The 24,173-nt window shown below is 41.1% G+C and overlaps 1 protein-coding gene across 11 annotated transcripts in view; it reads right to left on the bottom strand.

Annotated features, from left to right (window-relative positions):
- The window catches only part of FIP1L1 (factor interacting with PAPOLA and CPSF1), a 70,505-nt gene extending 55,578 nt beyond the window's left edge, over nucleotides 1–14,927 (bottom strand). For 2 of the 11 annotated variants that reach the window (XM_048848303.2, XM_048848306.2), the window contains exons 1-4: nucleotides 13,867–14,075; nucleotides 12,107–12,146; nucleotides 6,073–6,130; nucleotides 4,662–4,765 (exon numbers count right to left, since the gene is read on the bottom strand). In XM_048848303.2, the coding sequence (XP_048704260.1) occupies nucleotides 4,662–4,765; nucleotides 6,073–6,130; nucleotides 12,107–12,146; nucleotides 13,867–13,948 (284 nt within the window). In that variant the 5' untranslated portion in view covers nucleotides 13,949–14,075. Of the gene's footprint in view, nucleotides 1–4,661; nucleotides 4,766–6,072; nucleotides 6,131–12,106; nucleotides 12,147–13,866; nucleotides 14,078–14,881 lie in introns of those variants that run through there. The other 9 variants (XM_048848308.2, XM_048848310.2, XM_048848302.2 and 6 more) reach the window with 8 other exon arrangements.
- Nucleotides 14,928–24,173: the final 9,246 nt, after the last annotated feature.

The following is a 24,173-nucleotide window of genomic DNA, read 5'->3' on the forward strand; positions in this document are numbered from 1 at the left end:
AGAGTGACCAGCTCCAGAGCATGCAGTATGCTGTTGAAATGACAATCAATCACAAATACTGATGACAGAGTTTGCATTTTTTAATATTGCACAGTTTGGCAAATTTAGTTATTTTAAGATATGAAATACTAAAAGCTCTGGAATAGTGAACACTTTGCAAAACTGAAGAATATGCAACATAATTCTAAAGTTAAGACTGTGTACGTAAGACTGTTAAGATAGTGTACATAACCCAGTAAATTATGCCTAGAAAAATGTACTACTGCAGCACATACAGCATTAAACTCTACTCGTTCTATTCACGTAAATAGTCTACTGGACTACACATATGAGAAAGGCAAGCAGAATTTGGCTCAGTATTATCATAGGCATGAGATTAATAGAATTTTATTCTACACGTGAACAGCAACCCTAAAGTAGACTTTCATTCTTTAATGGTGCTGTTCCTTCAGAATCCTTGTAAATACATAATTCACTTGGAAAATTGTATTCCATAATTTTAAGTGAACTTAGTACTCTTTAAAGTTGTTGGGGTAGCAGAAAGTGAAAATGAAGTCCTCTATTCACAGGAAAAAAAATACAGGACAGTGATAATGCAAGTTTTTCTACACAGCCCAACCGTGTGCCTGAGCCCTAACTTTGAGGGACCATCTCTAAGGACTGCCAGTTCAACCCTGAAGTCCACTAAATCCTCTATGAACATCATAAAAATGCCAGGTATGATGGTGTTTTAATATGCACCTTGTCCACTAGAAACTAGATTGAGAACAAACATATTTAATGTTCTCTTTGTGCATAATACTTTCCAGTTTGCAAAGGAAAAGTCAATATATCATAAATATTAACCTAAAATTCTAATTTGGTTATATTGCCACTTAATTAAAACTGTAAGTCTCAGCCACCATACGTTTCTGCAATGCAACTGTTCTTCCAGGGTGGATAAAAATCAATGATTTAAAAAAAAAACTGATTTTTTAAATAAAATGCTTTTTGAGGAAGAAACCTATCTAAAGGTAGTTTTATTTAAGATACATTATAGCTCAAAGATATCTCATCATGGAATAGGGATTATAAATTCCAATTCTATAGTATGAGACAATATATTCATGTAATGTTTAAGAAAAGTTTTGTAAATGAGTTCCAATAGTTCATGAATTAGGGACCCAATCTTATGGGGTTCCAGGGGCTTCTGTATAGATTATTTAGGTTAATTTTTCCATCTACCCAATGAGACTCAGTGCTCAGTCTAGAAGATACCATCAGAGATGCTTAGTTTTGCAGTTCTCAAACTATGGATTTGTGTCTCCAGAGATAACATGCTTGTTAACAGCAAAAATGGTTTCAAATATATAAATGGGGGGGGGGGGGCGTGCTGAGAAATAACTGACCTCATCCCTGTTGTCCCTCTGCAAATTTGTGTACACAGAGTCATTCCCTTACCTCTCTCTAAAAGTGCAAAGTTTCAGAAAGTTCAATGAATAGAAAAGATTGTTGGGGGCAGCATAGCTCTGGACAAGGAGAAGAAGTCTGGAGATAAATGCGAGAAGGGAGGGAAAGGCAATAGAAACAAAAGTGAAACTGTTTGAGCAGTATATTTCAGAAGTCTTGAGGCCTTTTTGAGTGTACCCTTCATTGATTTGAGAACTATTATACCATTCTCTCACTAGAAAGGAAAACCTGAAATGGCAACAGACTGTAAAAGAGACCCAGTTTGGGAACGTTTCAATGAAGTTCCTCTACCTGTGAGTAAGACAGGCATGCGTGCAACATGCAAACAGTGCAACAAAGAAATGCAAGGCCTGGTTGCCCGAATGAAACAACATCATGAGAAGTGTTCCTTTTCAGGAGGAAGCTGCGTTAAAGATGATGAAAAGAACATGTCTGAAGATGCAGGATCTTCAGGTTGGTAAACTTTTTTATTTCATAGTTCTGTCTTAAGGACTGCCTGTCTTCCTTCTGAACTATTTTTGAATTCTCATGTTTGAGCAAAAAATATAGTTGTTAGCCTATCATTTTAGATGCAGTTGTGATAAAAATAAATAGATGAAATAGGCAGATCTTCCTTTTACAATTTCACCTTTAAAATAGTACTGAGTGTCAGTGAATGCAATGAGTAATACTAAATGAGCAGTATGGTAATAATAATTAAATAACTGCATTATCTTATTTTGTTTAGGAGAATCCATCCTCAACATACAGGATTCTCAAAACTATCCACCTTCAAGCTCACCATCATTTTCTATAGTTTCAGAGTTATCTGCCAATGATAGTGTTTCAGTCACATCATGTATGTCACATAGCCACAGTGAACTCAAACCTGTAGCAAAAAGAAAAAAAATTCTCCATCATCCAGAAACAACCATAACTAAGTTTGTGATAAGAACCAGCAGATTACAAAAAGAGGTAATTGATGAAAAAATTGCCCTGTTTGTTTATGCAACAAACTCTCCTTTCCGTATGACTGAACGCACACTTCATTAACACGGTTCAGTCATTAAGACCAGAATACAGTCCACCCAACAGAGCAGATGTCTCAGACAAATTGCCAGATGAAGTGTATGAAAGAGAAATTGAGCGGTGTGCAAAAGGTCTAGAGGGTGAAATTGTTAACCTGAGTCTTGATGGGTGGAGCAATGTCCACAATGATCCTGTTGTATGTGCTTGTGTGACAACAGAAAAAGGGAATGTCTTCCTTACAGAAAAAATTGATACAACAGGAAATGCACACACAGCAGAATACTTACAAGTAGTAGCAGTAAAAGCTAGAACAAACTGAAAAAAAAAAATTCAAATGTCTAGTCACAGACAATGCTGCAAATGTATCCAAGATGAGAAGAAATTATTTAGCAGAGAGTCCCAAGCTAACAACATGCCTCTGCAGTGCTCATTCAATGTACCACCTAGCCAAAGGCTTCAGTGTTCCAGAAATAAAGGCTAATGTTGTTGAAACTGCAAAATACTTCTGTAACAACCACTTTGTAGCAGCTGCTCTGAAAAAAGTGGGAGGAACCAAGCTAACTCTCCCACAAGATGTACGATGGAACTCAGTAGTGGACCGTTTTGAGCACTAGATCAAGAACTTGCCTAATCTGATGACAGTTCATGAAAAAACAGATGGCACTGTCACAGCCAAAGTTCTCAGCATTGGGTTTAAGAGAAATGTCGAACACATGCCGAGTACCCTGAAGCCTATTTCTGTAGCCTTGAACAAAATGCAGGGAAATAGCTGTTTTATTGCTGATGCTGTTGAAATTTGGAAGGAACTGAGTGAGATCTTAAAAAGAGAAATATGCAATGACAGAGTTAAATTACAAGCACTAAAAAAACAAATGGGACAAGGACTATCTCCAGGTCATTTTCTTCCAAATATTCTCAATACTTGGTACCAGGGTCAAACCTTAACTGCTGAAGAAGATGAACTGGCTAGGACATGGACATCCAGCAAACATCCCTCCATAATGCCAACTATAATAAACTTCAGACCTAAGGGTGAACCATTCAAGAACTATGTGTTTGCTGATGATGTTTTAAAGAAAGTCACTCCAGTGAACTGGTAAGAAGTCATTCAAGCTCTTGGATTCAGAGACTGTTGAAGTGATAATCTCACTTTTAACAGCAATAGCTTCTTCTGCTTCCGTAGAAAGAATATTTTCTTCCTCTAAACTAAATCATTCCGAAGTGAGAAATTTTTTGGGACCTGAAAAAGCAGGAAAACTTGTTTTTCTTTTCCAGATTATGAACAAACAGGAAAATGAAGGTGAAGACGACTGAGTTAGCAGCAGAATATTTTAAGTTTCTCATGTTGATCTGGCTCACATAGTTGATTTAAATGAAATATTTTTTTTTTTTTAAAAATTAACTATTTTAATTAAAAACAATTTTAAAAAACAAACCTGATTTTAAAAAACTTGAATGCTTAACTAAATTCAAAAATTCATATGCTTGTTTTGTTAAAATATTATATGTTTGCTGTTGAAGAAAAAAAATCCAGAATACAGAACGTTGTTGTTTTAGTTAAATAAAACAATTTAAATGTCTCTCTGGTGATGTTCTCCTCCTAATACAGCATGGCAAGAAAATCCTCCAAATATTAATGATTAACCCGTTGAATTGGAGATAGTTCGCCTCCCAATGACTTCATAAATATCTGCTTCAGTTACCTTTGGTAAATGTAATAACCAAACAATCATTCATTTTCTGGTATAACTCTAAAACGAATCTGAAAAGTTTTCAAAATAAATCACTTTAAAAATGTATAGTGTGTACCTTCTAAAAATGAAACCTACATCTATCTCTGAGTTGTGAAAAATATGTATTAAGGTTATAACGACCAACAAGAATGCACTTTTATGTAGCAATCCATGATTAGATCGAGTCTTCCTGACTAGCGATTTACATCATGATTTAAATCAAACCCACCCTGTGTTTTTCAGAAACTGAAAGTGAAAATGTAACCCATCTGCTGGTTCTTCCTTGCAGAAATTCTATTTTACAGTTTTCTGTTTTCAGATCAATTTGATAATTAAATTTTAATTGGTTAACCAGATGAAAAGGCTAAATAGAAGCACACAGAACAAATTAGTTGTCCTCTATTTTAAGCATTATATTTGCTGCAAGATCTGAGTCAAACACTTAATATTCAGGCACTGAAAATAACTTACCCATACTGTGGAGCTCCCGTTTTAATATCTCCTATGGTGACATGAACATCATCCTCATCATCATCGCTGTCACTGTCACTGTCATCCTCAGCCTCTGTCACCTTCTTCAACAAAAACAGACATAAAAGGTACAATCAGATATTTGCCTAAAATATCATAGACTTAAGCATCCATTCCAGAGAACTTTGATGGAAAAACAAAACAAGTTAATTTATACTTTTTGGCTTACAGCTGGCATCTACTGCTTAGCACAACAGGGTGCTACCAGGAAAACCAAACTTATCCATTGAGTCTACGTAAACATTGATGATATCTGGATGCAAAGGGGTGATAAGACTTAAGTATCTTGAATGTCAATACACTATTTGTGAAATGCAACATTTTGCATAGTAAAGAAAAACTGGTTTTGGCTACCCAAGACCGCAGTTTGTCTACCTAGTCCATAACAGTTCAGCTCTTCCATCACCTGCTCAACACGGAAAGAATACAAAAATAAGAGAAAACAAGTTCTCTGCATCTTTATTTACACTTTCTCAGCAAATCAAATACTAATATATACAAATGCTGGTAAAAACAATGGTCAGGTACATGAAATTCAGCAAACATCAAAAATTTTCATTAAATAATTTACATAAACCATTTCTTTTTTCTACAGCTGGGTGAATACTACTCATCAAATAACCTATTCAATGTATACCAATAATAGTCCTTGAATAAATTATCTGATTTTTTCCTGTTACTCAGGAATTTATAAAATTAAGGCATACTGTTGATCCAATATGTATACCCTTCCTATTCCTCCTTTTCCCTTAATAACCTTAATTTTATTAACATGTCTTAATATACGGTTCTTCTCTGTAGCATACAAGTTAATTGCCTGGAGATGCAAAAGGGGGAAGGGGCAGACGTTATTAGAAATGAATATTAACATGCATACACATTTAAAACATTGTACTAACTAGTTGTCTCCATGTGTCCAAAATATTAAAACCATTGTTCATTTACAAAATCAGAATTATCCCCCCAAAAAAACGTTTGCAGCACAAACAGTAATTATCATTTTCACAGTGCTTTTAATCCGACAACCACAAAACACTTTCCAAACATTAGATAAGTTTCAACATTCCTATTAGGTCATTGTTAGACCCATTTAAAGGTAATTCTTAGTGAAAGGTTAACCCACGAGAGACACAGAAGGTGACAGAAAAAGTACCGTTTCGGGTGTTAAGAAATTTCTGGCAAGCATTGCACATAAAAAATGAACTGAAAATTAGCCAAATAAAGTGACAACTTACAAACTAACATGTAAAGTCAGTTACTTTAGCGAAGTTCTTTAGTCACTGAAATTATCACTGCCCCATGTGAAAGCAAAGCGTATTAACTAATGTCTGTAATATATATTTAGAATTACCGTTTTCACTACACCATTTTCAGCAGCTTCCTCTTCATTTGCAGAAGGAGGTGGAGCACTTAAAAACAGAAAATGCAAGCTAGTTACTACGTGTACCTACATGTTACAGTGAAAAAGCACTGATACAGTATTTTGAAGTACAGTCAATGTCCCAGCAGTCTTTTATATGACTGCTAAGCAAAAATATTCTAAGAGATAGTGTAAAGTTGACATTAAGTTATCAGGTGACACAAATTATGTGAACTAGATATTTTTTGAGTACTGTATTTTCAATTTTTCACCATGTTTGGATCCTATACCTATTGAAGTCATAAGGGAGCTTTTTCATTGAGTATAACAGGAGGAGGATTTGGTCCTTAGTATGCAAAATGAGGACTCAGATTTTACAATGACTAGGTTGTTTAGACACGTCTTCGATTAAAATGGTGAAAGACGTGTGCCTAAACATCCAAGAATGCTTCAAAAAAATGTCTATCAAGGTTTCTTTTTCTTTTTTTATCTGGCACAATAGTATAAGATATTTTAAATACAACATTTGATTGGCCTTTAAATTTGTTGTAACCTGATTTGTAATGTCCACCAGTTTTGAAAATTCTGTTTGTTTTTTAAGTCATTGTGGCACTCAAATTTATAAACAAGTTAACGCAATAGCCAGTGTTTTGTTGCTTCTGAGACAGCAAAAACTGACTACTAAACTAAATTTCTAACACTTTGTTGACATCCTTGTTTATGTTGCTTAACAAAAAACAACATACAAGAGCCACGCTGACCAATGCTCCTTAACTGAAAAAGAGAATACTGGTACTTAAAATTATTTCCTCAAGCCACTGGCTGGAGTCTAGTATCAGGGGGTAGCCGTATTAGTCTGTATCCACAAAAACAAGAAGGGGTCCGGTGGCACCTTAAAGACTAACAGATTTATTTGAGATGGGGTCTGTTGTCCCAGCTTCTTTCTGGATGGGCAATCAGTCAAAAAAACAAATTCAGTACTAACTTAAGTTGGCAACACTCCCAATGCTTCAATGAGAGTTGTATCTGCTCGTTACCAGGACTGAATCTGGTTTTGGGATTCAAACCTAGGTGTTTCACATCACTGTTGACACACTGGCTACTGTCAAGTTAAAAAACAAATCACTGAATGTAACATTTTTGAATCTTGCTGGAATTACAAGAATGGAGACTAGAGCATTAGTAGTAGTACAACCTTCCCCACTCTGTCCGAACCTGAAATAAGCCAATTTAGGGGTTAGGAGGTAGTTTAGTATCCATTCTACACACTGCCAACAGTGATGCCAATTACTGTCAATCAGGACGGTTTGTTTTGTGGTCAGGTGTGGCACTATTGACTAAAAACTCCAGGAACCAACTCATTTAACAGCTGATCATTTTAACTACCACATAGTCAATACTCTAAAAAGAAAACAGATTTTCCAGTGTGACATTAATTATGAGATCATTACAAAGCCTTAAAAATAACCAATACATCGAACAACTAGTCCAGCACATTTTATTACTATGGCAAATACAATTTAAAGTTTATTTGCCACAGAGCTGGTTCAATAAGCATGAAAATATTTTTGATTAGACATGCTCAAGTACAGTGAATCTCGGAGAATGCAGGTACATTATTAACTTTCCATGGCTCTGTGTTCTTTCAGTATTTCTTTTCATCATCAGCTGTACTCAAATGTGACAAATCACTTTTACTGCACACCTAACTAAGCAAACTAGCACGATAGCCATTTTGACAAAAGTTGTTGAAATGGAGCTGATGGCAGCAAGATTAGGAAATCAAACAACTACACTGAAGGTTAGATTCCCAAGGGGGACTTAAGCCCTCTGCCACCTAGTGGAATTCACAACCCTGAGTTGGCTCCCCACACAATGCACAGGGAAAGTTAGGTGCCTAAAAATAAGGGATTCACAGACGTCAGCATGCTTGGTGGAGAGCTGCCTAAGCTAACCAGTACAAAATGATGAGAGAGTGAAGCCTAAATACTATCCTTTAAAGGTGATTAGGCAGCAGCTGAGCAGTAGTTAGTGAATGCCAGTGGCACGTAAATGTTGGACTTTGTGAATCTAGCCCCAAGGGTCTGAAAACCTAGAAAAGAAGAAAGCCTCACGAGCATTTCAATGAAACACTATGGGGAAGAAGAATCTGGAGATTATTTAGAGAAGATATTAGAAAATCAGAAGGCAACATGATAGTGTAATTTCCACCATCAATATCAGAAGACTCACCAATATGAAAGTAGTATTAGAAAACAGATTGAAACAAAAGGGATTATTTCATTATAAGAAATTTGTTTAAATTTTCATTGACTCCTGTCCACAAATATGACCCCGTGGATAGCAAAACTGGATTCAAATGTTTACAAGTAATAGATACAGTGGAACATGATCATAATCGATCATATATAATGATTCTACTTCCATATGAAGGGAGTATGCAAGTCCGAAATTGCCTGAGTGCATTTTAGTGGACTTTCATTCCTCTTATAGTGAAGCTTCACTCCATTAGAACTGAATCCACTGTGGAATACAGAAGTCATTACATAACAGACAGCTGTAAAGCACTGAATTTCAAATCTCTACCCCACCATTGCCCTCTGAGGGAGGGGTAAAAAAAAATTCAGTCTTGATGCAGTTGCTCCAGAAAATTCAGAGAAGAAAGGCCAGTCTTGCGATAGTTGTTTCCAGCAGGGAATAAAGCACTTACTACAGCTACTCCACATTGTGGCCTTGATGACACTGAAAATTATTAGCAATTCTTCCACCATTGGTTAAACACCAGTGCAGCCTCAGCATCAGTGTTTGCAAAGGTGGAAAAGGTTGAATATATTGGTTTAGTCCTTTAACATTGTCATCTAACCCTGCTCTGAGCTAGTTACTATGGGTGACTATAAGCAGGCTTCGAAGGATTAGATTTTTTAATTGGTACACGTGGATTTCTCGATACACACACACAAACAGAAATACATTTCCATAGATGATAACCAAAATTTACAGATAGGCCGAGTATAGAGTCAACATCCAGTGATTTAGACTTTTTACTATTCATTCATAGTGAATTTGTAACAACAGGTATAATTTGTTGATTTCAGGATATTCATTTGTATATTTGTGTATACATGTGCTGCTGAAAAGTTGTGTTTTAATGGTTTATAAAGCTTTAACTTTTTGAATCTCAACATCTACTTTCATTCAATAATTGTCTGACTCCCATAATTTCCTCCAACTGTGCTAATTTTTAGCATTTTTCTATTTTTATCAATGTAAGCAATATTATCTGCTGAAATTATAAAAGAAGAAAATTATTGTCACGCTTATCTATAGGTTATAGTGAAAAAAAAACCACACTAAAACAGCATGTCTAGATGACACTGTAAAAATGCCAGATCTCTAATCTACTTTAGCGCTTCCATCAGCAACAGCAGAACTGCATTGCGCTAGACTAATGATGGGAAAACTTCTAAAAGGCTCAGATTTGTAAAGGTACTTCGGCATTGCTGAGCTCACTGTCACGACACCTGATTTAAGAACCTAAATCTTTTTTCAAAAGGGATTTAGGCACTTAGGAGTGTAAAACCATAGACTGTGGGGATCAGACTCTAAAACAATTAAGCTCTGCAAATCTGAGCACAGCAACACCTAAATACCTGGGCCAAAGTCTTCAGTGTAGTTTCAGCCTAGAAATGAAGATGCAGCCTTCCCGAGTTATATCTTGGCACAATCTCAGTCTCCACACCCTGCAGTTGCAGGGGATACTGGGCAAAGCTGCAGTTGTGGGGACGTCTGGATGATCTCTGTCACCAAGTTAAACCAACGCTTGGCTCAGATATGCTCTTGGATGAAGGAAAGCTGGTTGACGTTAAACCACTGTAAGACTTAGGTTATACTGACAGGTAGAATAAAATGCCAAGAAGAGTTTGTAGGCACTGTGCAATTTAGGAGGCTTTCCTGGATTTCTTGCTGAAGCTAAACTCTCACATAGCAGCACATACAAGTAACATGTTCTACTATCTCTCGCTGGCCAGAAGACATGTCCTATCCTTGTGAATAACAACCTGGCTTTGGTAATTCATGCCTTTGTCATCTTCTGCCTGAACTGCAACAATACAATCTATGTGGGCCTGACAGTTCCACTGCTGAGGAAATTAGAATGCAGCAGCACATCTCCTCACTAACACAAGATACTGTGAGCATATCACACCTGCCCTCTGCTCGCTACAGAAAATCATATCAAGTAGAAGATTTCAGTCCTTACCATCAAGGCACTAAGTAGCCTGGTCAAGGGATACCCAGAAAACACTTACTGCTCGGGAATCTCAGTCATTCTTGACAATTCCACTCCTCAGGAACAATTTAAAAAGGGTTAACTGAAATCTAACATGTACATCCCCAACAAGTCAATCCCCAGGAACATTCAGTATATGTTTCAACCCTAGAATCTGACTTTAGGAACACTCTAATCAAGTCAAACGAATAAAAACCAAGAACTAGCAAAAATGAATGGTTCCATGCTGATATTTTTAATGTCATATTTATTGTTCTGGATGCCTTTATTGGTCAATATCTTTTGTGTCACGTGCCCTCCAAAGAGAGCAGTAACCCCTGGAAAACAGAGCGAAATGTTCTTATTTCACTGTAGCTTCTATGCTGAAATTTTATATGTTTCATGTTCATTGCAAATACTGTAAATTACAGCAGATATCCCTATGCCTCCTATAACAATCCATTTAAGTGTGGTGGCGGGGGTCCCTCGTTCTACAGTAGTAGGCTCCCAATGTAACAAAAGCTATGTTAAAGAAATCTGTTAGTCCTTTCTATAGTGATATAGATCAGTGCCACTCAAAGTGGTGGTCCGTGGACCAGTGCCAGTCCGCAAGCCATCGGCTGCTGGTCTGTGCGCACATTGGAAAAAAAAACTGCCAGCCCCCCACATCAGATAGCTTGAGAAGCACCAATATAGATAACCCTGAACTAAAAGTGAACTTTCATATTTAAGACTGAACATCCCAAATTCATTTAAAGTTAGACTTACAAGTGGCTATCACTTCGCAAGAAACAGGTGTGAAATGATTTGTTCTGAATACACTTTTTGCAAAACTACATTAGAAGATTCACAACTGTCAAGACACTCATAGAATATCAGGGTTGGAAGGGACCTCAGGAGGTCATCTAGTCCAACCCCCTGCACAAAAGCAGGACCCATCCCCAGTTAAATCATCCCAGCCAGGGCTTTGTCAAACCTGACCTTAAAAACTTCTGAGGAAGGAGATTCCACCACCTCCCTAGGCAACGCATTCCAGTGTTTCACCACCCTCCTAGTGAAAAAGTTTTTCCTAATATCCAACCTAAACCTCCCCCACTGCAACTTGAGACCATTACTCCTTGTTCTGTCATATGGTACCACTGAGAACAGTCTAGAGCCATCCTCTTTGGAACCCCCCTTTCAGGTAGTTGAAAGCAGCTATCAAATCCCCCCTCATTCTTCTCTTCCGCAGACTAAACAATCCCAGTTCCCTCAGCCTCTCCTCATAAGTCATGAGTTCCAGACCCCTAATCATTTTTGTTGCCCTTCGCTGGACTCTTTCCAATTTATCCACATCCTTCTTGTAGTGTGGGGCCCAAAACTGGACACAGTACTCCAGATGAGGCCTCACCAATGTCGAATAGAGGGGGACGATCACGTCCCTCGATCTGCTCGCTATGCTCCTACTTATACATCCCAAAATGCCATTGGCCTTCTTGGCAACAAGGGCACACTGCTGACTCATATCCAGCTTCTCGTCCACTGTCACCCCTAGGTCCTTTTCCGCAGAACTGCTGCCCAGCCATTCGGTCCCTAGTCTGTAGCTGTGCATTGGGTTCTTCCGTCCTAAGTGCAGGACCCTGCACTTATCCTTATTGAACCTCATCAGATTTCTTTTGGCCCAATCCTCCAATTTGTCTAGGTCCCTCTGTATCCTATCCCTGCCCTCCAGCGTATCTACCACTCCTCCCAGTTTAGCATCATCCGCAAAAAACTCACCTAGCTTTTTGTTCCTCTGGTCTCTCTGGTTCATTTTCATCTGTCAAAAGAAAAACACATTAGTTAAGAATTATGTATTAGAAACCATGGAGTCAAAAATAGCAGAGTATCTTGCAAGCTCTAATTCTGATCCTATACCAAATGACTTTATGTAAACAATGATCCCTTTTAAATATGCCACTAAATAAAACTGTGGACCCTCCAATCCTGAGTTGGATCTGTGTGGTCAGATATGTGAGCCAACACACCACCCCACTTAAGCCAATAGAGCTCCACAAACAGACCCTTTGTGGTATCAGGATTTTAGTTTGCAGGCAGCATTAATGTGGTTAGGGTAAATGGGTATGTCTACACTGCAGCTGGAAGCAAGCCTCCCAGTCAGGGAAAACAGACTCGTGCTTGTGAGGCTCAAGCTAGCATGCTAAAAACAGCAGTGTTGATGTTGTGGCTTGGGCTGAAGCTCAGGCTCTCAAGCCCACACAACACCTTAGGTTTGACAGTCCAAGCTCTGAGCCCAGGCCACAATGTCCACACGGCTATTTTTTAGTATGCTAGCTGAAGAGTCTGTCTACCCAGTCTAAGACACTCACTCCCAGTGGCAGTGTAGACATACCCAAGGAAGTCAAGCTCTACAAGTTTCAAACCAAAAAGAGAAAGAGCAATTACAGTATTTCAAACTTGTTTTCATTTTTAGGTCACTTATTTACTGTTATCATTATACTGAAATGTGAGTTATGTACATGAAACTTTAATCTACAACAAGAAGCGTCTAAGACAGTTTATTGGTGTTGAGAATTCAAAGAATTTTAAGACAATTTATATAAAAGGCATGACAAAAAATAAGGCTTTGATCTTGCTATCTTTATTCACGCAAGCAACCCCATGGATTTTGGTGAAACTACTCAGGTGAATGAAGGCTGCAGTAATGGTCCCTAAACATGTATTCAGTACTCCCATACCAATCACACCCCAGGATTTCCTCGAAGCATCTGAACCACTATTACCTCTCAGAAAATGAAACCCCTCTTAGCGCACATCTATTATGAGCAGTCATTATATTCTAAGCCTCCTTTCCAAAACGAGTGGATTTGGTACAGATTATAGACTAAAGCATTATATGAACCCAGTGTCCAAACAACCTTTTCCTCTTAGCTCTTCTACAGCCAATGGTACAGTCGCTATACAGAATAGGAAACTACACTTGAAAATACACATTTTAAATCTGTGGTATTTCAGAGGAGTCTAGATATAGGAAGTGCCTAAATAGGATGGTGATGGCGAAGTTACGAGACGAGAGAGAATCATGGATTTTTTAAAAGGCGTCGCACACAACAAGCAGCGGCCTCAGGCCCGAGGAGAAGGGGATAACGAGGGGAGCGCTGAAGACCCTCGGGCGGCCAGGCAGTAGGCGGGGACCAGGCCGAAATGGGGCGGAGGGGCCCAGGGCCGCAGATCACTATAATCATCTCACTAGTTATGAGGAGACCCGGGGTGGGCCATGCCCAGCCCCCAAGCCGGCCGCATTAGCAGGTGGTTCCAGCACCAGCAGGCCCCCGGAGCGGCTCCCGCGGGAGGTGGGCACGCGGGGAGCGGGGCGGGAGGGAGCCGGCCCGGCCCAAGGAGCCGGCCTAGCCGATGGGGACAGTGAGTGCTGCGCACGCTGGGGCCTAGCGCTCCCCTTCCGGCCTGTCCCCGTACCGCGGCGCCAGGGAGGGAGCCCGCGGCGGCCGGGCCAGGCCGGGGCCTAGGAAGGTCCGTACCGCCATAGAGCCACTCCTCCTCCTCATCCCCGCCGGTCCCGCTCAGGTCCGCCGCCAGCCGCTCCACCTCGCCGGTCGACATGGCCGCCGGCCGCTGCCGAGCGCAGACACAGGCGCCGGCTCCCCGCGCGGGCCCCGCAGGCGCTTCTAGCGGCAGCCCAGGAGCTCCGAGCGGCGGAGGCCGGTGTGTGCAGCGCCCGCCCCTCCCCCACCGAGGAGCCGCCGCCGCCGCCGCTCGCTCGCTCGCTCGCTCAGCGCTTCCCCTCCCCCCGCCGAGTGACTGACACACACACAGGAAAGGGCCGGCCCCGCCGCCCCCGAAGCACTAGGACGCCGGGCCGGCCCCCGCTGGGGGCAGGACAACGGGGGTTGGGGCGGGGAAACGGGGCCTGCCCCCTCACCCGGTAGGGCCTAGTGCGGGAAGGAGTAAGGTGGCCTGGCCCTTGCGGCATAATGGGGTGAGAATCCCCTCTGGGGGGGCGCCCTGCGGAGAAGGCTACAGGGCCGGCCTGCCTTAGGCCCACAACTATCGTGTCGGGCCCTGGGCCCCCAGGCCGGGGTAACTGGTGCCACAGAAACGGGGGCTGCTCCCTGCAGCTAGGGGCGGGGGGAATACACACTTGCCAGCCACAAGGGTTACAAGAAATCCTCAGTGAGACCCAGCCCCAAAATAAAAAGATTAAACCAAGTCACGGGGAAGTGTTTGCGGTGGGAGTCTCTCGGGGTGAACCCTTCCCCAGCTGGAGCATGCTGCTCGTTGCAGCTTGGCGAATCCAGCCCTGAACAGGCCCACACGAATGGAGGCCTTTCCCAGGCTACTGGCACAGGGGGAAGGGTTTAGTCTCCCTTATCCTTAGGGTGGGAGGCTGCCATTCTGTCTCTTGCTACCCACTCACTAGCATTATCCTGCATTCCTCCACGCTGCAGCCAGGATCCTGCCCTCACTGTTCTCCCCCTTGCTCCCGCAGTCTCTGTATTTCCCCTCCCTTCCCCTTCATCGGCCCAGCATCCTCACCTTCTCTTTTTCTGTCACACCCCTCCCTCATTCCCTTTAGGCATCGCTACTGCTCCCTATGTTGGCATGTCCTCTTCCTGTCCATTGAGCATGGGAAGTGAGACCATTTTCCTTAAAGGCAGCCTTGCCTGAGTCCTGAGTTTTCAAAAACAGTAGGCAATGGCTGCCATCTTTGTTACAGGAAGCCTCCCTTTCACGTGCAGGAAATGCTGTGGAAAAATGGTGGCCATCTTTAATGTGGTTTCAGCCCCGCACCAACTAAGGGAACGTTTAATGATAAAATGTAAGAAGAGGGAGGTGTGGAAACAAATTTGGCCCACCTTCCTGGGTCCACTTCGGCCCAGGTGTGAGGATTTTCCTCATCCCACTGCAAACACTGAAAGAATCTCTCATGGCATCATCCACGCTCTGAAAATCAAAACAGAAGCCTATGCAAATATTAAAAGCTCCACTTTGTGGCAGGGAGCTCATTCTTTGAATCATCTGCATGGACAACCTTGTTTTACAGCTTTGTACTTGGCATAGATGTAGTCTTGAATGAAGAAATTTCCTTTCGAGATAAATGTTTGAAAATGGTGTGATGAGTATGAATGGAACATTACTTTTGTTAATTATTTAACCATGCAGTGAAGTCAGGTCATTTTCATTGCTACAATCAGTTCTAGTTTACTATGCAATCATAAATGGACTGAGAAAGGTGGTTTGATTGGGAAAGTTTTCAGACGTAGGTTTCCTATACAACAAGTTTATATATACCTTAAGAAACTTGTATCTTTTATTAAGGGTCAGTACAGTATTTCTCTTTCCCCACTCCTCCCCATTTGTTCACTTCCTATATTTGACAGTACTTTGACCTTGGTCATACTCGGAACTCCATGTAGACACAATGGTCCACCTGAGAAGAGTGCTTGCAGGATTGGGCCCTTAGTCTATGCCAGTTACACTGTTTTGCCTGTAGAGTCAGTCAGTTTTACTTGTTTGTTTGGACTTTCACGCAGATGAGAAAATAAAAAATTGAATTAAAAAAAACTGATACTAAACCCACAGAAATTGACAGGACTCAAAGGCCAGGTGCAGAACATGAAACTACTTTTAAATCATTTTTTAAAACTTATAAGATTTCCAGTTTACGGTGAGTCTTCAAATCAATACTGATTATTTTAATTTCTGGAATACTTAAGTATTTGCACAGATAATAATTAAAACATACTACAAATAACTACCAATATAAATTTCCTTGTTAATGGAGTCACTATGAACTTCCACTGGTTAATCTGATTTTGTACACTGGCTAGTAGTCTTCCTTTCAAACTGGCTTATAAAGAGAAAAAATTTAATCTGGGGTGTGTTGGTTTTTTTTTTAAACCCTCATGATTTCTTCACAGAACTTCCATTGCTTTGACTCTGCATAACTGTGAAAACAATGGAAGTTAAAACACTGAAAAATAAAAACAACACTGGAAAAGCAGAAGGCAACAAAAACAAAAATTTTCAGCATTTGTGATATGTAAAAAAAAATAAAACCTTCAGGATTTTTAGCCTCCAAGATAATTCAATCTGACAAGGAATTAATTCTGCATGGGTATAGGCCCAGCGGCTTGGTGATCAACTATCACCAATCCCTTTTGGCATTAATTGTTCATATTGAGTAGTTTTCCAGCCTAATTTTCATCTTTCATATTGTTCTGCACTGTAAAGTTTTACACGACAGCTAGTAGGTTAAAATAATAGGTCACAGCTGAAATAAACAAAGATACAAATAAGAGCAGAGAATAGAGAAAAAGATGGATCAGAGTGGGAAGAGGAGGGAGACACATCAGAGCTGAAAGAAAAGGAGTACTTGTGGCACCTTAGAGACTAACCAATTTATTTGAGCATAAGCTTTCGTGAGCTACAGCTCACTTCATCGGATGCATACTGTGGAAACTGCAGAAGACATTATATACACAGAGACCATGAAACAATACCTCCTCCCACCCCACTCTCCTGCTGGTAATAGCTTATCTAAAGTGACCACTCTCTTTACAATGTGTATGATAATCAAGGTGGGCCATTTCCAACACAAATCCAGGTTTTCTCACCCCCTCCCCTTTTTTCCATAAACCACACACACAAACTCACTCTCCTGCTGGTAATAGCTTATCCAAAGTGACCACTCTCCTTACAGTGTGTATGAAAATCAAGGTGGGCCATTTCCAGCACAAATGCAGGTTTTCTCACCCCCCCCTCCCCCCACAAACTCACTCTCTTGCTGGTAATAGCTCATCCAAACTGACCACTCTCCTTACAATGTGTATGATAATCAAGGTGGGCCATTTCCAGCATAAATCCAAGTTTAACCAGAACGTCTGTGGGGAAGGGGGGTAGGAAAAAAACAAGGGGAAATAGGCTACCTTGCATAATGACTTAGCCACTCCCAGTCTCTATTTAAGCCTAAATTAATAGTATCCAATTTGCAAATGAATTCCAATTCAGCAGTTTCTCGCTGGAGTCTGGATTTGAAGTTTTTTTGTTTTAAGATAGTGACCTTCATGTCTGTAATTCCGTGACCAGAGAGATTGAAGTGTTCTCCGACTGGTTTATGAATGTTATAATTCTTGACATCTGATTTGTGTCCATTTATTCTTTTACGTAGAGACTGTCCAGTTTGACCAATGTACATGGCAGAGGGGCATTAATGGAATTAAAAGAACATTCCCCTGCCATTCACTACAGAAGATCAGGAGTGTTTATTGTCAGGTCTGAGAATTGAATGTCATTAGATGAAATATGGTAGTTTGTAGCTTTTTTCAAATAAAGTGATAGATATTTTTAAGAATTTTTTTTTAAGGTGGCCTGTGGACAGAATTATTTTTGATGGTTTCTGTAGGACTGATTTTCAACTACTTTACAAATTCTAAGTATTTATTTCTTGTAATTGAGCAACATGTGGAATAATTTTTGAATGACTTACCTTTCAATAATTTATTGTGCAATATTAAGTTGCATGGTGTAAAAGAACAATAATCTGTTTTGAGATAAGGTATTGTGGTTATGGCTGCCATCAAACAGTGTCATTGATCTATAGGCAACCACAGCCCCTTTAAAACTTATGGTCATGCTAGCCACCTTCCATTCAGACTAAACAGAAGAAGTAATTAAGCTCTTTTATGGAATAAGATAGCTGGAGACAATAGAAGCCACCCCCAAGGCATTAGGGCACATGCAGAGCAGATAAACAGCTAAGCCATGCAGGCTGAGGATTTTCCTTGGGGACTGATTGGAAACACAGGGACTGGAGCATTGAGCGGCTGCAAATGGTTTGTCCCTGTGAAAGCCATCAGAATGCCATCAGAAAAGCTGAGAAACAGTCCTGAGAGGTTTCAGAGTAATAGCCGTGTTTGTCTGTATTGTGAGCTGTAGCTCACGAAAGCTCATGCTCAAATAAATTGGTTAGTCTCTAAGGTGCCACAAGTACTCCTTTTCTTTTAGTCCTGAGAGGGAGCAGAGTCAGATCCCCTTCAGGCACAGGAAAGACAGGCTTAGAAATTGTGAGCAAAGAAACTGCCTGTAGTTGTTCCTATTGTGTTCTGGGAAATAGGAGAGTGTACGTTCTTTGTAAATAGGATTTCACCAAAGAAATACCTGACACACATCATTAATTTCTCCTCCTAACAAAAACACGACAAGACATCAAATTAGGGTGGATAAAAATCAATGATTTTTTAAAAAAAAATAAAAATAAGTCAGATTTTTTATTTAAATCGGATTTTTTTTAATAAAATGCTTTTTGAGGAAAAAACCTATCTAAAGATAGTTTTAATTAAGATACATTATAGCTCAAAGATATCTCGTCATGGAATAGGGATTATAAATTCTAATTCTATAGTATGAGACAATATATTCATGTAATGTTTAAGAAAAGTTTTGTAAATGAGTTCCAATAGTTCATGGATTAGGGACCCAATCTTATGGGGTTCCAGGGGCTTCTGTACAGATTACTTAGGTTAATCTTTCTATCTACCCAATGGGACTCAGTGCTCAGTCTAGAAGATACCATCAGAGATGCTTAGTTTTGCAGTTCTCAAACTGTGGATTTGTGTCTCCGGAGATAACATGCTTGTTAACAGCAAAAATGGTTTCAAATAAATAAATAATATACACAGGTGAGAAATAACAGACCTCAACCTTATTGTCCCTCTGCAAATTTGTGTATACAGAGTCAATCCCTTACCACTCTCTAAAAGTGCAAAGTTTCAGAAAGTTCAATGAATAGAAGATTGTTGTGGGCGGAATAGCTCTGGACAAGGAGAAAAAGTCTGGAGATAAATGTGAGAAGGGAGGGACAGGCAGTGGAAAGAAAAGTGAAGCTGTCTGAGCAGCATATTCCAGAAGTCTTGAGGTCTTTCTTAGTGTGCCTTCATTGATTTGAGATCTACCATACCCAGGGCCAGCTCTAGGCACCAGCAAAACAAGCAGGTGCTTGGGGCGGCACATTTCTAGGGGTGGCATTCCGGCGCCAGCCATGCTGCCCCTAGAAATGTGCCCCCGCCTCCCCAGCTCGCCTCCGCTCCACCTCCACCTGCTCCCCTGAGCGCGCTGCCGCTGCTCCGTTTCTCCCTCCTCCCTCCCTCCCAGGCTTTCGCGCAGCAAGCCTGGCAGGGAGGGAGGAGAAGCCGAGTGACGGCATGCTTGGGGGAGGCGGTGGTGGTGGAGTGGAGGCAAACTGGGGCGGGGAGCGGTTCCTCTACCTCCCCCATTACTTCCTGCGCTCCCCCCACCCTCGCTTACCTCCGCTCTGCCTGCTCCCCTGAACGCACTGCTTCTCCCTCGCCTGAGAGGGAGGGGGGAGAAGAGGAGCGGTGGCGTGTTCAGGGGAGCAGGCGGAGTGGAGGTAAGCTAGGGTGGAGGGGTTGCGGGGGGGGGGAGAGCCACAGGAAGCAATGGGGGGAATGACAGGTTTCAGAGTAACAGCCGTGTTAGTCTGTCTTTGCAAAAAGAAAAGGAGTACTTGTGGCTGTAGCTCACGAAAGCTCATGCTCAAATAAATTGGTTAGTCTCTAAGGTGCCACAAGTATTCCTTTTCTTTTTGCAATGGGGGGAATGCGGCACGCCCGGTGGAGGAGGCGGGGCCGGGAATTTGGGGAAAGGGTTGGGAAGGGGCGGATTTGGGGCGGGGATGGGGGGGCACGGAAAAAAAGCGGAGGCGGCCAAAAAATTTTTTGCTTGGGGTGGAAAAAATCCTAGAGCTGGCCCTGACCATACCATTTTCTCACTAGAAGGGAAAACCTATAATGGCAGTAGGCCGTAAAAGAGACCCAGTTTGGGAATAAGAACCATTCAAGAAATATATGTTTGCTGATGATGTTTTAAAGAAAGTCACTCCAGTGAACTGGTTGAAGTTGAGCACTTGGATTCAGAGACTGGTGAAGTGATAATCTCACTTTTAACAGCAGTAACTTCTTCTGCTGGTGTAGAAAGAATATTTTCTTCCTCTGGACTAATTCATTCCAAATTAAGAAATTGTTTAGGACCTGAAAAAGCAGGAAAACTTGTTTTTCTTTTCCAGATTATGAACAAACAGGAAAATGAAAGTGAAGATGACTGAGTTAGCAGCAGAAGCCAATATTTTAAGTTTCTCATGTTGTCCTGGCTGACATAGTCAATTTAATTTAAAAAAAAAATTCATTTAACTATTTCAGTTAAAAACAATGTTAACAAAAACAAACGTGATTTTAAAAAACTTGAATGCTTAACTAAATTCAAAAATTCATATGCTTGTTCTGTTAAAATATTATATATTTGCTGTTGAAGAAAAAAATCCAGAATACATAATGTTGTTGTTTTAATTAAATAAAACAATTTAAATGTCTCTCTGGTGATGTTCTCCTCCTAATACAGCATGGCAAGAAAATCCTCCAAATATTAATGATTAACCCGTTGAATTGGAGATAGTTCGCCTCCCAATGACTTCATAAATATCTGCTTCAGTTACCTTTGGTAAATGTAATAACCAAACAATCATTCATTTTCTGGTATAACTGTAAAACGAATCTGAAAAGTTTTCAAAATAAATCACTTTAAAAATGTATAGGGTGTATGTTCTAAATATGAAACCTACATCTGTCTCTGAGTTGTGAAGAATATGTATTAAGGTTATAACAACCAACAAGAATGCACTTTTATGTAGCAATCCATGATTAGATTGAGTCTTCCTGACTAGTGATTTAAATCATGATTTAAATCAATTTGATTTAAATCAAATCCACCCTGCATCAAATATTGGCTAACTACTTTGATCAAGGGGCAACGTTGTTAGTGGTGGGATAGCATTTCCAAGGAGAGAAATTGTGAGCTGGCATTGTTGTTGAGCCATAATGGAGGTGCTCAGAGAATACAAAGATGCCCAAAACAGAATTAAAACAAGGTTTACAACATGAACCAGAGAATTCTCAAAATAATTTAAAACAGGAGCTGAGGATCTTGGAAAAGAAATTAAAGAAACATCTAGAGGTTTCCCAGAAAGGACTGAGAGACCTGTGGTTGGAGATACAAAACTTTGTCTGGACAGATTTGGAAACCCAGCTACAAAACTCCCAACCTGGAATGGCAAGATGGATTGATGAGGTAACCAGCAACTTGATTATCATGGATAAGCCTTTCCAGGAAATAGAAGAGAACAGGAAAACTTTGTCCAATTTGGAGCTTCCTAACAGAGGTGAGCTGCTGCAAAGACTTAAGGATCTTAAAAAAAAAAAAAAAAAAAAATCAGCTTAAAAATAAATCAGAATGTCGTAGCCCAGAGTGGAAGTAATCCATTTGGTTGAGGAATTGGGCTAGTCAAAGCACTTGGATAAAACAAGACATTGCAAAACGTTTCTACCGCCCCTTTATAACGGAGGCTCAGAGGGGAAGAGATCTGATTGTTGCAACTCAAGTAATACAAAAGCCAACTTTTTTTGAAGGATTAATTTCTTGGGAGGCTTCTTTGGCTCAATTTAACATAGTCCAGATGAACAGAGAAGGGGGTTTCTAGCAGCCAACTTGAATGGAGCAGGTCTTCAGAACTTACCCCAAGAAAAGAGTCTAAATCAATCATCCAGATTTGGTACTAGGCGTTGATACACAGTTTGAGGTCATCCATCAATAAAAGCTGCACAGGATGCAGCTGAGAGCAAGGAGATGGAAAGAAGAGACCCCACCTGAACTGGTAGAAGCCCTGAGGAGATTTGTGCTCCTGGCATAACTTGATACCAGTGATATATTAGTAATGGACCAATTTATAGATGATCAACTGGGCTTGCAGATCAAGATCAGTGAAAGGAGGCCAAGAATACTCTGAGAGGCTGTGGAATTTGCCACAGAACTTGAATCTTTCCTTGCAGCAGCTCACCAGAAAATGTAAAAGCGGCAAAGAGTCCTGTGGCACCTTATAGACTAACAGACATATTGGAGCATAAGCTTTCGTGGGTGAATACCCACTTTGTTGGATGCAGAAAATGTAGCAGATGCTAGTGAGGAAAATGCAAGCTGATCTCCATGAGCATTCAATCAGTCATTGGACCTCACCCATAGTTCTGGCAAAAGAAGAAGATGGCAGCACCAGATTCTGTGTGGACTATAGAAAACTAAATGAAGTAACTTTGAAGGATTCTTATCAATTATCATGAATAGATGATACTTTGGATGCTGTAGCAGGTTCGGTCTGGTTTTCCACTTGGGATCCTATAAGTATTGGCAAGTGGAAAGCTATCCACTAGGACAGGGGAAAAAATTGCTTTCACAGCAGGACAAGAGGAGGCAGGCTTCAAATTCAAATCCAAAGTCAGAGAGCTAATTTACAACTTCTTTTGCCCTCTGAGACTCATCCACTAATCAAGATTTAATAAATGACCCTTACCGTGGGCCTGATCTTGCTCCCACTGAATACTGGGAGCAAGGGTTGGCCCCATCTCTGAATTAATCAGTTGAGGGATTATCTACATGTGATGTTACTGCACAGCAAGCAAGGATGTAAATCTACACCACATTAGCTTGCTGTGCAGTAACATCCAATGCAGAAACTGGTACAGTACACTAAAAGGTCGATCATTAGTCATTTGACATACTTTCCACTCACTATACCAGTGTCCATATGGGACATTACTATGCAACAAGCTACTGCTCTGTAGATTTGCACCCTACCATGCAGCTGTGTTCCTTGTAGGCAAGTCCTGAGTCTAAGAGAGTCTAGGATTGTTTAATTCAAGGTCAAGGGGTTGAGAGAAGTGTAGCAGAAAAAGCAATTAACAGGAGGGTGTTAGAATATGCAAGCCAAAATATGTCACCTATTACTTACACTTTCTGTCTCTTCAGCATCTGAGGGCACGTCTACACTGGCAAAGTTGCAGCACTGGCAGTTACAGTGCTACTCAGAGAGCGCAGAAGGGAAACTGCTGTTGTGTGTTCACACTGACAGCTGCCTGCGCAATAGCATGTTCACACTTGCAGCAGCATTGGTAGCAGTGCGCTCTGGGCAGCTATCCCACAGAGCACCTCTTTCTCTTTTGCTGCTAAGACTTGTGGAAAGGTGTAGGGGGGTGTTGTAGGGCATCCTGGGTCCTGTCCCAATGCCCCATGATGCATTGCTTCACATCCCAGCAATCCCTCTGCTTCTATCTGCATTTGGCACCATCTTTCAATGGTTTGTGTGCTGCACACTCTGCATCTTTTGGGCAGCAGGAATGGATCCTGAACTGCTGACCAGTATGCTGCTTGCTCTGACCAACATGTCATGAGTGGCAGTGGAGTTATTCCTTAAACTACAAAGGCAAGAGGAGTGCGCCACATGTTGATCTCACCTCATGTAGTAGCTACGACACGAGATTGCTTGTGGCATTCAAGGAGGTGCTGACCAGAGTGGAATGCCGTTTTGGGCTTGGGAAACACGCACTGAGTGGTGGGATTACATCGCGATGCACATCTGGGTGACAAGCAATGGCTGCAGAACTTTCGTATGAGGAAAGCCACATTCATGGGACTGTGTGATGAGCTTGCCCCAGCCCTGCAGCGCAAGGACACGAGAATGAGAGCTGCCCTGTCACTGGAGAAGCGTGTGGCGATTGCACTGTGGAAGCTGGCTACTCCAGACTGCTACCGATCGGTCGCAAACCAGTTTGGAGTGGGAAAGTCGACTGCTGGAGTCGTGTTGATGGAAGTGTGCAGGGCCATTAATCGCATCCTGCTCCGAAAGACCGTGACTCTGGGAAACGTGCATGACATTGTGGATGGCTTTGCACAAATGGGCTTCCCTAACTGCGGAGGGGCGATAGAT

The sequence above is a fragment of the Caretta caretta genome, chromosome 4, assembly GCF_965140235.1.
Source record: "Caretta caretta isolate rCarCar2 chromosome 4, rCarCar1.hap1, whole genome shotgun sequence".
NCBI classification, from domain to species: Eukaryota; Metazoa; Chordata; order Testudines; family Cheloniidae; genus Caretta; species Caretta caretta.